This window comes from Liolophura sinensis, unplaced genomic scaffold (assembly GCF_032854445.1).
Source record: "Liolophura sinensis isolate JHLJ2023 unplaced genomic scaffold, CUHK_Ljap_v2 scaffold_14, whole genome shotgun sequence".
NCBI classification, from domain to species: Eukaryota; Metazoa; Mollusca; class Polyplacophora; order Chitonida; family Chitonidae; genus Liolophura; species Liolophura sinensis.
This window is the reverse complement of record NW_027017953.1, coordinates 1,226,070-1,242,912: the sequence shown is the minus strand read 5'-3', so window position 1 is coordinate 1,242,912 and position 16,843 is coordinate 1,226,070. Positions and strand designations below refer to the sequence as shown.

General features: G+C 40.8%; 1 protein-coding gene across 1 annotated transcript; it reads right to left on the bottom strand.

Annotated features, from left to right (window-relative positions):
- Positions 1–1,024: 1,024 nt before the first annotated feature.
- Positions 1,025–14,490, bottom strand: LOC135481270 (uncharacterized). The gene is made up of 5 exons (XM_064761119.1): positions 14,446–14,490; positions 6,152–6,225; positions 5,551–5,620; positions 4,299–4,364; positions 1,025–2,907 (listed from the first exon to the last, which is right to left on the bottom strand). Exons 1-5 carry the CDS (start codon positions 14,488–14,490, stop codon positions 2,845–2,847), a joined length of 318 nt encoding a protein of 105 aa, XP_064617189.1. The 3' UTR covers positions 1,025–2,844.
- Positions 14,491–16,843: the final 2,353 nt, after the last annotated feature.

Sequence of the window (16,843 nt, the reverse complement as noted above, 5' to 3'; positions counted from 1 at the left end):
CTCTGCGGTCGACATCGGCTCGTCAAAGTATAACTTGAATCCCATGACTTTTCTGAACATGATTGGCTATGACTGCAGAAGTGGAGCCAACTTTGTCCTGTATCGTTACATCAGCAGTTCCGGTTTGAATGTTGACGCCCGAGTTTTGTTATGACGTTGTTCGCGTCTACACGTCAACGTGACGTCAGATTAAACGACGTCACAGCTGATAGCCACGTATAGTGTTCGGCATGACGTCATGCATTATACTTATACTTGTGGTTATCCTAATTAGGCTACAGTAGAGATGCCAAACCAATTCCGGTGCTTAATAGATTGTATGAAGTCACAGTTAAATGGATGTGATTGGTACAGTCGTATTCGCACGATGCCATTTGTCGGACTAATTTGACTTCAACGAAATCGAACTTGAGAACTTTCCATTCCCTATAGCCGAAGTTACAAATCTGTTTTTGGAAATCATCACATCATGTGAAGGATGAATATAGCTTTGTGAAAGACGGATAGAGTCCCTCGTGTATAATTTGTCCTAATTATGTGAGATAGCTTCTCCTATGACTTGTCTGCCGGTTCATCACGCTATTTATTTATTTATTTGACGGGTGTTTTACGCCGCACTCAAGAATATTTCAATTATACGACGGAAACCAGCATTATGGTGGGAGGAAACTGGACACAGGCAGGGAGAAACCCACGTCATCTGCAGGTTGTTAGCTGTCCGAGCGGAGAAGAAACCATTATGAGTTGGACTCATAGCCACAGCACTGGTGAGAGGATCCTGGCACGCTTGCTACTAGACAACTGAAGCCCTCCGCACAGTGCCATACTTGGGACTGAAACGAAACTGCAGCAGACTGACGTTCTCATAAAATTTGGTAAACCTGGGGTCGGTTTTCCATTAATTCTACACACACAATGCACTGATAATATTAAGCGATGATGTGTTCCTTAAAAGTACTTGGCTAAGTGTTTTAAGACTCACGGGCCTCCATACACATCGTCAACGCTTAGCTTCTTTCCTTCTGGATATTTTATTCCCACTACAAATGACAAGGAATTGCTAGATCAACACTGGTATAGTTCTGGTAACAAAACTGTTACAGGAAGTTGAAAACACATACCTAGATATAATGTTGCGTTTAGTTTAACACCAATACTCGGAATTCAGTGATACCCATTGTGAACCCATCACGCCTATTACATTCACTGAACTTGTTTTGTTTCAGAGATAACTGTTCTTATATATGTATAACCATTATAACAATAGGCAGCGGTCGGAAGAACATTGCTCAAAGAAGAGAAAAAAGGAGGCAGAGCTCCTGGCCAAAGTCATTGGAACTGTCGTTTGAGGCAAGTCATTGTCGAACGTGTCTCTCATCTTATAAATTGTTACAGCTATAGACAAAGATGCTCTCATGGTGAACAAAAGTCATCGTATATAATAACATCACAAACGTGAAATGAACGGAAACTCTGGGTTATACAACTTCTGCAGCGTAAGATGTCCAGAAAGTTGGCAAATAGCCAAAACACGCAATGAAATACCAATAAGAAAAATAAAACACAATCAACCTCCTTTCAGATTTTCGTCATAAATGGTTAAAAATAACTGTAGTCTTTCATGTTTACGAGAAAATCATGTGTTTACGTGGATTTGTCTGATGTAAGCATCTTGTGTAGATTAAGGGACCTGCTAACTCAACACTGTTAAACGACGAAACACTGATAAAAAGGTCACGCGACATGAATGCCTCTGGACGGTAGACCTATCTGGTTTGTCACCAATCTGAATAAACTCACCTGGATATATAGGAATATCCATCTGACAGCTACAGCACCCTTTCTTCATGCGCCCACGAAGGCACACGCGAACATGCGTGTAAAAGTAGCGGCCAATCATATGTCAGTTCACATATCAGTCTCTTTACCGGAAAACACCTCAACTGACAGAGAAAGTTTATTCCCTCGTTTGTAAAATGTATATGGTTTAGAGAAACCTTCCAGTGAAAAAAAAAACAACCGTATTTTCACTCTTACATTTTCATCCACTCCCGTGTCAGACGTGTCAAATTGCCTGTGTTTACCCGGCTCGCTGATTGGTTGAAAGATCTCGCCAATGCAGCCTCGAGAAAGGCCGAAGTGAACATGGGATAGTTGTCAGATGAATATTCCTATATCCAGCTCAGTTTATTCAGATTGGTTTGTCACGAGATTATCAAATATGCTGTGTAGGTAAACATGTCTGCACAAAAACTGAATAAAGGGCTATAATAAACTATAAAATCCTGTTTCTGGAAGTAAAACTTACTTCATACTCATGGCTGACGGATTTGTGTAGTGCCATGAACGAACAATGGAAATCTGACTTTGATCTGAGTTTTGACGGAGAAATAGAGAGAAAAATGCCCACCTTTCTGGAAAACTGCCCCGAATGTCTATTTAATCATGTTTTGGAATTATGAAGAAAAGTGGAATAATGAGTCGTGCATGGACATGACAAATAATCACTTCATTATAGATCCGCCATTTTGTTTCCGTACATTTTCAACCAACACGTGGCTAGAACTCAAACAGATTGTGGGCGATTTATTTGATGCATGTAAGACCTGCATCTCTAAATGTAACGCAGCGTAGATTTGAGTAATGATACATTCTTGAATAAAGCTAGACTTTAGACGTTACAAATACAAATTCCATGTAGTTCAAAATTCAAAACTTACATTGATCTAAATATCACAAGGCTGTCAGTACCTTTTATAGCTCGAATAACAATGCTAATAAATTTGCTGTAAACGACGCCAGCTATACGCTTGTCGGTGTGACAGAGTTGCGTCCCCTGTCCGGTTATTTGTACTTCTCCACGTATTCTCTGAGTAGGTTCGTATTTGCCCCGGCCATCGATGCCACCTGGTGATGTATAATTGAAAACAAAATATTCGTTAGTTTTTCTTTCACTACTGTGGTTTAGTTGTGTGGTAATCTAACCAACGAATACAGTCATTGTCACGTGTCTGGTACAAATTTTTTGACATTAACCAAAAACTAAGCTAATTTAGCTCTTCGTTTTTGTACATTGTTTTCATCTGTTCCCATATTAATGATTCCACTTGACGGAGGTGTCATGCCGGCTACACCATAGACGACACCCAACCCAACCATAACGTACACCATACACGACACCCAACACAACCACAGTGTACATCATAAACGACAACCAAACCAACCACAGCGTACATCATACACGACACCCAAACCAACCACAGCGTACACCACACACGACACCCAAACCAACCACAGCGTACACCATACACGACAACCAAACCAACCACAGCGTACATCATACACGACACCCAAACCAACCACAGCGTACACCATAGACAACACCCTAACCAACCACAGCGTACACCATACACGACACCCAAACCAACCACAGCGTACATCATACACGACACCCAAACCAACCACAGCGTACACCACACACGACACCCAAACCAACCACAGCGTACACCATACACGACAACCAAACCAACCACAGCGTAAACCCTACACGACACCCAACCCAACCACAGCGTACACCACACACGACACCCAAACCAACCACAGCGTACACCATAGACAACACCCTAACCAACCACAGCGTACACTATACCGCCAGGCATGGGAACTGATGGCCAGAAAAAAGCCCGGAAATTCTAAATAAAGTCTGAAAATACCTCACCCATCCTCCAAATTACCTGTTCCGACAATATCAACTTCTTCAGGAATTTGTCGGTCATAAATGAAGCGTAGTCTACCAGTAGTATTATAAAGGTTTATGTAGGCTCATATTGAAGACTTGGCCAATGATATTTTGCGTAAAACTGTGACTTTTGACCACTACGTACAGCAGGTACAGCTAGTCAGACGTTTTAGAGAGCAACAGCATTTATAAAAAAAAAAACCGTAATTGTGTTTTTCCATGGCTGAATTTTTCATGTTTCGAATAAATGGAACATCTAAGAAAAATAACCATTATTTTCGTCTTATTCCACACAATATGGACTCCGAGAAGGCATATTTATAAGCACTATTGTTATATAGATGTGTTCTACAACGTAACTGGCCAGAAATCCTGCCACATGGCATCTGATATTTTTACGCCGCAACTCACGCAAAATACTAGTTTGATGTCGTTATTTTTAGCCAATTGAAATGAATATATATATATGCAGTAATGGTACCTCCTAAACTAACGTTTGAACCGAGAATTAACTTATATACGGATACTATTCCTCGTTAGCATTTCTCAAATCTCTCACCTTTTTACCTCCTTTAAAGAACATGAAGGTGGGCATGCACTCCACTCCGGCATCTTCTGCAAGGTCCTAATCAACAAGACAAGGTGCATAAGTCAGCTGTGATCGTCAATCAGTAAGTTACCTCCCTTTAATGTTGTTCCCGGCAAAGGAAACGTAAAAGTGGTGAAATAAATGTTTTATTTAATATGATTTGATTGATTTATTTATTTATTTTGTGTTTTACGCCGTACTCAAGAATATTTCACTCATACGACGGCGGCCAGTATTATGGTGGGAGGAAACCGGGCGAAGCCCAGAGAAAGCCCACGATCATCCGCAGGTTGCTGGCAGACCTTCCCACTTATGGCCAGAGAGGAAGCCAGCATGAGCTGGACTTGAAGTCACAGCGACCGCATTGGTGAGAGGCTCCTGGGTCATTACGCTGCGCTAGCGCCCTAATCAACTAAGCCACGCAGGCTCCTGATTTAATATGAAGTGCTTGATTTGCCAAGAAGATCGGATAAGTAGATAATTTAAGCGAATGAATGGATGATTCAAGGAAACAAAGTGATATTAGTATCCGATGTGCAAAGAAAAGCTCACATCGTATTATTCTTCTATTATTAGTGTATTACATGCATTAACAAAGGGGAACTATGTACGTGTTTTATTTTCCAAAAAGAAGTGTATGCCAATCCTTGACTACAAACTGGTTAATTGTTGTTTAATTTACCAAGTGGAAAGACTTGGGAAGGTGATATTAATGCTTGATTTACCCAGAGAAGGTGATGTGGATGTTTGATTTACCGAGAGAAGGTGATATGAAGGTTTGATTTACCGAGAGAAGGTGATGTTCATGTTTGATTTATCGAGAGAAGGTGATATGAATGTTTCATTTACCAAGAGAAGGTGATGTGAGTGTTTGATTTATCAAGAGAAAGTTATATGGAATGGTTGATTTACCGAGAGAAGGTGATGTTGATGTTTGATTTACCTAGAAAAGCTGATATAAATGTTTGATTTAGCAAGAGAACGTAATGTGGATGTTTGATTTATCGAGAGAAGGTGATGTGAATGTTTGATTTACGGAGAAAAGGTGATATGGAATGTTTGATTTACCAAGAGAAGGTGATGTGGATGTTTGATTTACCGAAAAGGTGATATGAATGTTTGATTTACCAAGAAAGGGTAATGTGGGTGTTTGATTTACCGAGAGAAGGTTATATGAATGTTTTGATTTACATAGAGAAGGTGAAATTAATATTTGATTTACCGACAGAAGGTCAACGTCCCACCTTGAGGAATATAACGGAGTTCTGCAGATCTTTGTTTTCAGAAAGTTCCTTGCAAAGAAACGAATAGTATGACGGAAATTAATTAAATTTATTTATTTGATTGGTGTCACACTCTAGAATCTCCCACATATACAGGGGCTCATAGCTGAGCTTTAACTCCTATTCCATTCCACGGGGATGTCAACACTTCTCCGTATACACTTCAATGTTAATAACAATTTATATCAATGATAATAACCTATCCTAAATAAGAGAGACCATAACCGGAAAGGCCGTGTTGATAAATATGACAATTTGTTTGATTTAATACATCGTCTACGCATGAGTCAACCAATTTAGTAATTAGAAATAATAAACCCTATTTGATTATGCGTAATTGTCTTCAGTTTGTTTTTCGTCTTTTAAGCATGAACTCCTGTGTCGGAGAAGCTAAATGGATATCGATATGTACATCCCGATGCTATTTAAGGAAAGATGGAGGGATCAATATAGCCAGCATTATATTTCTCACAGTATGGGTTTTGGTGTAAGAAGTATTTAGATGCCAAAGGTTTACTGGATTGGATACTCACATCAAACACTGGACCAATCACCCTGCAAGGCCCGCACCACGTGGCCCAGAAGTCTACAACCACAAGCTTCTCGCCGGCCTTCTCCAGCCATTCCTGAAACTGTTCCTGAGGATACAAAAACACACGGATATAATATACTCTGTACGTTTACTCAAATGGAACTAGAGAACATCCGTTATGATTTATTGCGTTTAATTCTCGTGTTTTACGTTTAACACGTTTAATCACGTGTTGTAGCGAATGAGTTACGTCAACAGTACATGTATAGTATATTCGCTACAAAAAATGCTAATGGTGATGAAGTAGCTTTTCAGGGGGTTTTTTCCACAAGGATTGTGTTTTTGACTCTAAGCAAGAATTTGCTTATGTACAGTTTGATGTACATGGGTCTTTGCCAAGGTTAGATCCATATACTAAAATCCAGGCGACAGTATTCTCATTAACAATGTCTGTTATAAATCAAAGGTACGCTGATTTATTGGGGGCCTCCGTGGCCGAGGTGGTTAGCACGCCAGCGCGGCGCAATGACCCAGGAGCTAATCACTAATGTGATCCCTGTGAGCTTAGCTCATATTGGCTTCCTCTCCATCCGTTTATGGGAAGGTCTGCCAGCAGCCTGCGGATGGTCGTGGGTTTCCCCTTGTTCTGTTCGGCTTCTTCCCACCATAATGTTGGCCGTCGTCAAATAAGTGAAATATTCTTGAACACGGCGTAAAACACCAATCAAATAAAATAAACAATGGTTAAATACAGTAAGGGGCTAGTACAGTTGGAGTTATCTCGCATCTTGTCAGCTGTGTTTCTATGAGACCAGTCTAGTCTCGACCAGCTACGATGAGCAACCCTTCTTTCACGACTGAGTAACGTTGAATGTGATGTTATATACAGAACAGACAAACAGACAGACAAGCTTTCTGTTCTTGTAGTCTGTCTTGTGGTAGACTTTCCTCACGGTCAGTGTTGTTTAAAACAGAGAGCGGTGTGGTTTTAATGGGAAAATGCTATACAGCTCGATTATTCGTTTGCCTTAGGTGATTTGGAGGTGAATTTCCAAATGATGCCTTTCATACATGTACCTATTTGGAAACAGTATAGAAAAGCTCTCTTCTCATTCTACGAATCTGAAGTCAGTGCATATTTTTTTAAACGGCGATCGAGGGTTTAATATGTACCTTTATGTCTCTCTCACATCATACCGGTGTTTCGGCTTTCAGACTGTCAACAAACATGTGCTGGCCGTCACATCTGTGATGTGAGACATTTGTTGTGATGGTGGTATGTAGGCCACAGCATTCTGAAGCAGGGACAAAATACCTGCACGAGTATCCACAGGTGAAAATCAATATACACACAGCCAGTGACAAACCGCCGCGTCCCATCGGTCTGTTGAACATGTGACCGATTCCCTAAGGCTGTCCTAAATAATTAACTCGGACTGAAGGAGACTGAAGGAGATTGAAGGTTTAAGAAATGTCTGCTGTGTCGCGTTGGGAGATCCGTGTAATGGAGTTCACAAATAGAACGCAGAATTAGCTGTACTTATCCAGGGCATTTCTGCGTAATATCTCTTATATATTTAACAGATACAGAGAAATAAAATCGATGCTACAAGTCAAAAAATATCCCAGACTTATGAAGTAGTCTCCTTGGCTGTTTTACTCACATCTGATTTAACTGTGTTTACGGCAAGACCGTCCTGTACGGATTAAAGCTGTTTATGGTAACCTCGCATCAGGCAGTAAGACATAGATATACAATCGCGCGTTAATTCATGCCATTGTTATATAAAGCCTGTATGTTTGGTAGTCATGCTACTTCCTTGTTCAGACCAAGTTCTGGCCGGCCCGGTGTCCAAAGGCCTTTACCATGAGTGAGTGAGGCATCGGTTCCGGTGTTTTTGATGATTCCAGGACAAAAGCCCCGCGGACAGAAGCTCCTCGGACAAAAGCCCCGCGAACAAAAACCCCGGCAACGAAAACCGCGTCGTCCTAATTACTGGATAAATCATATCCGACAGTTTAAAAAATATGATGTTATATCTTTGTTGGTGGGAATTGATTTAGTGTCACTTCGTTTGCCCCCTAAAAGCCTGTCATCAAAACATATCTCAGTGGACACTCGGGGACAACATCTTTCCTCTCATAAACCTTGTACACATACTATTACAAAACAATATGGCAAAAACTGACATTCTCTGATAATATTATAATCGAATCCTTTTCGTGTGTAAATATGTTTATTCTCTACAGCATCTACCACTATATTCAATTCGTTTGACGGAAATTTTCCGCGGACAAAAGCCCCGCAGACAGAAACCCCGGCGGACATAAGCTACTGAATTAGTATGAAGAGTATATTGTAAATGACATACATTGTTTGTTTGTTTCTCCCTGAAGTGACGTTTCAGATTTTAATACACGTTTAAAGTCAATAGAACCTCTTCTTACTCGTTCAAATTCTCAAGGCATTCCCACAATCCCCAATTACGTCATAACTGTCTACATCCATGCGCTCAAGGCATTCCCACAATCTCCAGTTACGTCATAACTGTCTACTATCCATGCGCTCAAGGCATTCCCACAATCTCCAATTACGTCATAACTGTCTACATCCATGCGCTCAAGGCATTCCCACAATCTCCAGTTACGTCATAACTGTCTACTATCCATGCGCTCAAGGCATTCCCACAATCTCCAATTACGTCATAACTGTCTACATCCATGCGCTCAAGGCATTCCCACAATCTCCAGTTACGTCATAACTGTCTACTATCCATGCGCTCAAGGCATTCCCACAATCTCCAATTACGTCATAACTGTCTACCATCCATGCGCTCAAGGCATTCCCACAATCTCCAGTTACGTCATAACTGTCTACAATCCATGCGCTCAAGATATTCACGCAATCCCCAGTAACGTCATAACTGTCTACCATCCATGCGCTCAAGGCATTCCCACAATCTCCAGTTACGTCATAACTGTCTACAATCCATGCTCTCAAGATATTCACCCAATCCCCAGTAACATCATAACAGTCTAGAATCCATACGCTCAAGGTATTTACACAATCCCCTGTAACATCATAACAGTCAAGATATTCACACAATCCCCAGTAACATCATAACAGTCTAGAATCCATACGCTCAAGGTATTCACGCAATCCCCAGTAACGAAATAACAGTCAAGAATCCCATACGCTCAAGGTATTTACACAATCCCCTGTAACATCATAACAGTCAAGGTATTCGCACAATCCCCAGTAAAGCACTTATTCAGTAATTTCCATTATTCTCCACTATGATGTGTCACGCCAGGAGATTGTTTCTTACGTAACTATAGCGGTGGAAACAAATCTGGTCAGTATAGCCCCGCTTTATAGAGGAATTCTACATACAAATGCATCCATGAAAATTGTTTACCTGACGTGTAAAATGCCGATGTTACGTGTCAATGGATGCGCTGAGTTTTTAAAATCAAATGTTTAGTTTAATGAATTCTGTCGATTGATTGTTTTCTAACCTCAATGGTTTACTGTAAAGGATTCAATTTTTAATAAACACAGGCCACATATCACGAAATGTAATGACACAACGGCCTTAACCGTCAAATATTTGTTATTTATTTGGCTAATTTCAGGAAAGTTCTGGAGTAAATTTTGATTCATTGAGTGGTTGGATAATCCCTAAAACCATACTGAAGAAGATTTAACTCTTACCGCCCTAACACCTTATTAAAGAAGATTTAACTCTTACGGCCCTAACACCTTACTGAAGAAGATTTAACTCTTACCGCCCTAACACCATACTGAAGAAGATTTAACTCTTACGGCCCTAACACCTTAGTGAAGAAGATTTAACTCTTACCGCCCTCACACCTTACTGAAGAAGATTTAACTCTTACCACCCTAACACCTTACTGAAGAAGATTTCACTCTTACCACCCTAACACCTTACTGAAGAAGATTTAACTCTTACCGCCCTAACACCTTACTGAAGAAGATTTAACTCTTACCGCCCTAACACCTTAGTGAAGAAGATTTAACTCTTACCGCCCTAACACCTTACTGAAGAAGATTTAACTCTTACCGCCCTAACACCTTAGTGAAGAAGATTTAACTCTTACGGCCCTAACACCTTACTGAAGAAGATTTAACTCTTACCGCCCTAACACCTTACTGAAGAAGATTTAACTCTTACCACCCTAACACATTACTGAAGAAGATTTAACTCTTACCGCCCTAACACCTTACTGAAGAAGATTTAACTCTTACGGCCCTAACACCTTACTGAAGAAGATTTAACTCTTACCGCCCTAACACCTTACTGAAGAAGATTTAACTCTTACCGCCCTAACACCTTACTGGAGAAGATTTAACTCTTACCGCCCTAACACCTTACTGAAGAAGATTTAACTCTTACGGCCCTAACACCTTACTGAAGAAGATTTAACTCTTACGGCCCTAACACCTTAGTGAAGAAGATTTAACTCTTACGGCCCTAACACCTTACTGAAGAAGATTTAACTCTTACCGCCCTAACACCTTACTGAAGAAGATTTAACTCTTACCGCCCTAACACCTTACTGAAGAAGATTTAACTCTTACCGCCCTAACACCTTACTGAAGAAGATTTAACTCTTACCACCCTAACACCTTACTGAAGAAGATTTAACTCTTACCACCCTAACACCTTACTGAAGAAGATTTAACTCTTACCGCCATAACACCATACTGAAGAAGATTTAACTCTTACCGCCCTAACACCTTACTGAAGATGATTTAACTATTACGGCGGACAGGTTTATGGGTTGATCATACCATTTCCGGGACAGGCAAACATGCCGTTGGCTCACTTCTTAGCGTCACTTAGGAAAATTCGTAAATTAACAGTGTGTGTAATCTGTGTGTATTTGTACAAAAGCCAAAGTCGGATTTTGCAGATTTTGCAGACTGTCGTTGGCTCGCGATGGTAAACCTCATACCACATGGGACTTGTATAGGAGAAAGTCATACATTGCTTATTTAAGTCTATACATTGACACAAGTATTGCTGTATATATATATACTCTCTAATCGTAATTATCGACCGCAGTTCGTTACGAGCGCCTCACATCTCTGTCAATTTCTCCAACACTGTCTTCCGGACGTGTACCGTTCCTAAACAGACATGGCGGTATAATGGATGGTGTGGTTACTAGGCGACGCATTCATAAATCAATTTTCCCCCATCTGTGAATGCTTTTATTGGTAAATTCACCTTTACCTTTAGGTTTTATCTTTGATCTTTGTAAGAGAAGGCAGTTTATGAGAGCGATCCAGCATTAGGCTTCTCTTTATCAGGCCCATCATTCCTGTTTTCACCTATGTATACGCTCTCACCGCTGAGTCCATCAGAACTAATGATCCTGTATTAGCCTGTAACACACTGCCGACTCACCTGTGATTTCTGTGTACAGGCCATTGATTTTCACCTTTTGCCTGATACCCCATTGCCATTTGCTGTGTATACCCTGCAAGCTAATCCCTCTAGCTGTATGAATGCAATCAGTAATGTATGAACACAGACATAGGCATGGCAAAAAACTTCATCTGTTCCCTTTACATTTTCATACATTTATCTGACGAGTCTTGACTTGACGAGTTGACATTGTATTTATTGTAATATGCAGGACGCCGTAACGTCTGCTTACCTGGGTGTACATTCCAGATTAAACCATCATGAGAGGCGATAATCATTAGTGCAGCAGAATGCGATAACCATTAGCTATAACAAAACGCGACAACCATTAGCTATAACAAAACGCGACAACCATTAGCTATAGCAGAATGCACAAATAATTAACTATAGAAGAACGCGATAACCATTAGCTATGGTTAGCAAATATCCCATAAGAAAAGGATGGTTAACTACCAATTTTTTTTTACAATTCCCGACTGTCAAAAAACAGCCAGTCTACAAATCGTAGATGTATGTTGTAACTGTTATAAAAACAAAAAAGATACTTCCCAAATAAGGTATTTACCTGGATAAGGTATTTCTTGAGATAAGGGATTTCTCCAGATAAGGTATTTCTTCACATAAGCTATTTCACCAGATAAGGTGTTCATCTGTCTTTTCACAGTACATGTATTTGGTAAGCACAGCTCGGGTTGAGATATTTACGGAATGTTTCATCTGTTAACGTAAAGGCATGTGTACGTCCAAACCGACATAACAACGTCATCACAGACACGGTTAAGGATTAACGCATTTATCAACTGTATAGCTTTTTGGTACTTGCAATGGGCAATATAGTCTTGTCTTTTTCTTTCCTACGGTTTAGGCAAGCAAAAACAGCAGGATGCAGGAAAAGCATCGTGAGGTGAAAAAATGTACATAGTACATCTTCAGCAGATATAGGGATCACAGAGCAAATAATCTGAAGATGAACCATGCAATGGTGGGAGACTCGGTCATATAAGTGTGTTGCTGCCTGATCAATGTCGCTACACCTGATTTACCTACCTCTGTTTCCAGCTCGTGCGCCATGATTGACCGTGAAGAAGGAATCACTGCTGACGACTTCTCAAAGCCCTGTCCCTAAGCCAGCCTCTTCCACCTGTACACGGAAAACGCCAGGCGGCCCAGGAGCATGAATAATTACCACCGATAGTTCCAGGGCGTTATTGATCGATTCCTTTTCCTGTCCATCGATCCGCGAGTCATGTCAAACTAGCTGCAGAATCCTGGACGAAAGATATCCACAATTCAGAATGCCCAATTTACCTTTTGTGTCCATGAATGGGAGTTAATAACGGCTGGATTATATAGTCCCCAGTTTGTCCACCATTTCTACATTTCTGTATATACGAATGGAATCAATGTGAGGGTCGCCCACCATGTGTCCAAGTCCACAAGGCCATCTCCGATTTAAGTCAAAATCTTCAATGCTCATCACAACTAACCCTAAACCTAACCCTGGAATTTGGACAATCGGACAACATTTAGGACGTGATAGTATTTTCAACATTTTATGCCCCAAAAGTACGCTCTAAAATTGTGACTCCCACTTGAGACAAAAGGTCAAGGAGCTGGTGTAAGAAGAGAGTTCTCCCTCAACATACCGATCCTTAATGAATATTCAAAAACCACAGTTTAAAAACTTAGACCAGTCTGTAGAAAACACTGAGTTGTATTTGAATTAACTCTTCAGTGGTACTTGGGAAGGTCTAGCAGCAACCTGCGGATGGTCGTGGGTTTCCCCCGGACTGTACCCGGTTACCCTCCCACCGTAATCCTGGTCGCCGTCGTATGCGTGAAACATTCCTGAGTAACGGCATATAGACCAATGAAATAAATAAATATTTAAATTAAACCAGGTCCTCACCACACAGTACTGCGACGGGCGGGGAAGTGACTGCCTCATGCCAGATATAACTGACACACGTGTAGCGTCTGCTAGTCTGGGTGGGGTCTGAATTCACAATAGCCACATCATTGTTCTTTACGACGCTACTGCCGTTAACTAACGGTCTAGTCAATTATTTCTCGCGGGATTTCGCGTGCAATTCCGAGGAATACCGATTTGGTGTGGTATTTCAGGTTTTGATTAGGCCCTTGGGCAGATGTTGCCCTTGGACCCACATGTACATAACAGGTCATACTGCTTTTGTCCAGCTTGATATTCACGTTACATTGTCTTCTGTTCACAGGTTGTATCAAGATATAAATGATTCTTCCTACAAATTTTCTGACAAATGGACATTCGAGTTGCTTAGCCAGGTAAAGGATGAGCTCGATGCTATAATATCATTGCCTTGACCGGTCAAATCGAAGTTCGAAATAAAGGTGAAGTTGGGGCTGATTACATATGTAGGCTTTTTGTTTAACAGAAGCGCAGTTAGCGAAGTCAGTGAAGTGCGACTTGAAACCACCATTAAAAGTCGGTGCATTCATGTTCTCTATCAGACTGTGAAAACGTCTCCATTCTTTACCCTTCTCCTCGACAACACCGCCGGCTAATAAGTATCATGTTTTCAATTATGTCACAAAAAATATCATAATCAAGTGTTCTATAACGTAATAAACAAAACGGATGGAATTAATTAGGGCCTTCTTAGGCGACAAGTTAATCAGTAAATTACATTAACGGAAGCAGATTGTTTAAGTTATATGCAAACATCACCGCAATGTCACTCTCAAGTGCGCTGACCTTCACATATTGTGAGAATTTTACGGGTGAAACACGTTACCATGGTTACCATCATGAGACGGCTTAATTTTGAAAGATGCCATTTCCGCAGTTGGTTAAATCTCCTATTAACTTTAATTAGATCATCCAATGAGCACGGCGAGAATACAAACGACATCCGCTCAGCTTTGTGTGTCATCAGAATAAATTAAATTATTTTCATTCACAACATAAATATGTTTTCTTATATCAATGCTTGACCCACCACGGGCATATTTTAGCTGCTAACCTTGTTAATTTATTCAGTAACGATCGGCTGGTTGAGTGATTAACTGACTGAGTGTTTAGTGAGTTAATTAATGTTAAATTAACATAGGTTTATTCATCAGAATTGCTAAGGCTTCTCAGTTCAGACCTTAAATAAGGCAGTCCATAGTTAATATATGCGTGTGGTTGACGTTTGTTAGAAAATGTTCTTGCTTTGACAAAAATATCTATTGCTACTACGGTTGACAAAAGTCTGACGAAAACTTCCCTGAAGCAGGTGGCGACCTTACTCCAGTTGTTCATACCTCAGTTCTGTATATGTACTGGTGTGACCGTCCTGCCATTCCACGGGGGGGGGGGGGGGGGGGGGGGGGGGGGGAGGGGGGGGGGGGGTACAAGTGACAACTACACTTTTTATATTTCAAACAACCCCAACCACAATGACATATATTCAGGCATGTTGGTTTAATAGCAATATTATTTTGGTTTAACGCAGAACTGTTCCCTCTGGACAGAGACGGGAAAACGGGAAATATGCTTGGCGAGAAGTGTCCACCATTACAAGACAGTAGCTTTACTGCTGCATTCTGGGGGGAATAATAATGCCTGCGGCAACACTGACATCTTTGCCGCCATGCTGGTTGTTTTTCTGAAGTCAGTGTTCTTTGTCTTATTTTGGGGGCGTGGATTGTTTATGTAGCAGGTGTCTCCTCTCCTGCTCTAGGGCAGTAAGCCGTCTATAGAACTGTATACATCGCAATGTCTTACTATATTTAATGTAAATATTTCACAACGCCAAAAGGAGAAGATCTACAACAAAACTGTACAAACACATGTCATTGATTTGCCATCGATTTCCATACACTTATTTCAGTTGTAACTTTATATCATCCAGGTGTGTATCTAATGGGTATTCGTATACCTCAACTGCAATTAGGCTGCAAAGAGGCTATGTTGTACTTTTACACTAGCTTGTTTACCTGCAGTTTACTGTAAACGTACAGTCAGAATTAAGAGAGTTATTTAGTTACAAAATGGAGTCTCGTCACACTGCCTTTACTGTAAAGTCTGTTCTTTATTAGGCTTGCCAGCAACCTGCGGATTGTCCTGAGTTTCTCCCGGGTTCCGCCCCCCCCCCCCCCACCATAATGCTGACCGCCGTAGGAAGTATGGAAGTCAGTGGAATATTGTTGAGTACGGTGTAAAACACAAATCAGATGAAGAAGAAGATGTTCGTTATTACTGTATTAACCATGTACAGTGTCTCCTCACAATTTAATGGGAACCCAGATTCAGGCATGTTATATAACACAGATTGCACCAGAGTATCTTTACGTGATTGTCAGTTAGCTCGCATTACAATACAATAAAGACACACTACCAAACACATGATAAAGTTGTAAGCCACACGTGTCACCACAGGTGCTAACATGTAGAACACTCCAGCCTTGAGGAGGTGAAAACGGATAACAAAAACCTCACTCAAAATATGGATGAGCAGTGTGAAGAAACCTAGTGGGTGGACATTTTCAGCTCCTTCTCTACCGAATAACGGTCACCACTGATTTGGTATAGCCAGACTAAAAATCTGTAAACCAGAGAAAGTCGCATAGCAAATAAAAACACTGCAATGTTAGACGTGGACCACTGACAGCAACTTCCACATAACTATACCCAAGGTAACTTAAAAACGATTGACCTATAGTCTATCAGCAAACACCTCCAAAGGGGGACGTCTTGTTCAATTTTGCGTCGAGTAATGACAAAAGATTCCAATCACTGTCAATCTTTGTTCCCTGAAGCTTGATGCTGAGCTCAAGGAAAGAACAGACAAAGTGTATGGGGCTCGTTCCGCCAAGTCAGTTCAATCTAAACCTGATCCTGCGTCCCAGAAGTTTAAATTTAATGCACTTGTAACTTATAAAAATTAGACATACATTTCAAATTTTGATTTGAGTCAGGATTGGTTATGTGGAATCGGCCTGTATCGAATGTTGGCAGAAGCAGTGTGAGTTTCCTCCACTCATAAACTGATCGCCATTGTAAAATTGAAACTTGTTCAGTGCAACGTTAAACACTCAATCAATCATCAGAGAGTCAAGTAAAGGACGATGGCAAACTGACTCCACTCCTGAAGGCCCCCAAACTCCACCTACCCTAACCCAACCACCACCCGACCACCTCCTAACATTCATCTTCAGTTTTACAGAAAACAAAATTTGCTAAAATACCCGAGGGCAAAGACGATGGTTTAAAGTTAACGT

Bases quoted from the DNA above. Each gene is read 5' to 3' on its own strand.
- LOC135481270 (XM_064761119.1), bottom strand. From the start codon at position 14,490: ATGTCGTTTGTATTCTCGCCGTGCTCATTGGATGATCTAATTAAA. The intron at 5,621-6,151 runs GTTTGATGTGAG...TTTCTTTGCAAG, and splicing joins TGCAGGGTGATTGGTCCAGT to GAACTTTCTGAAAACAAAGA. The intron at 4,365-5,550 runs GTAAATCAAATA...CTTGTTGATTAG, and splicing joins GGGACGTTGACCTTCTGTCG to GACCTTGCAGAAGATGCCGG.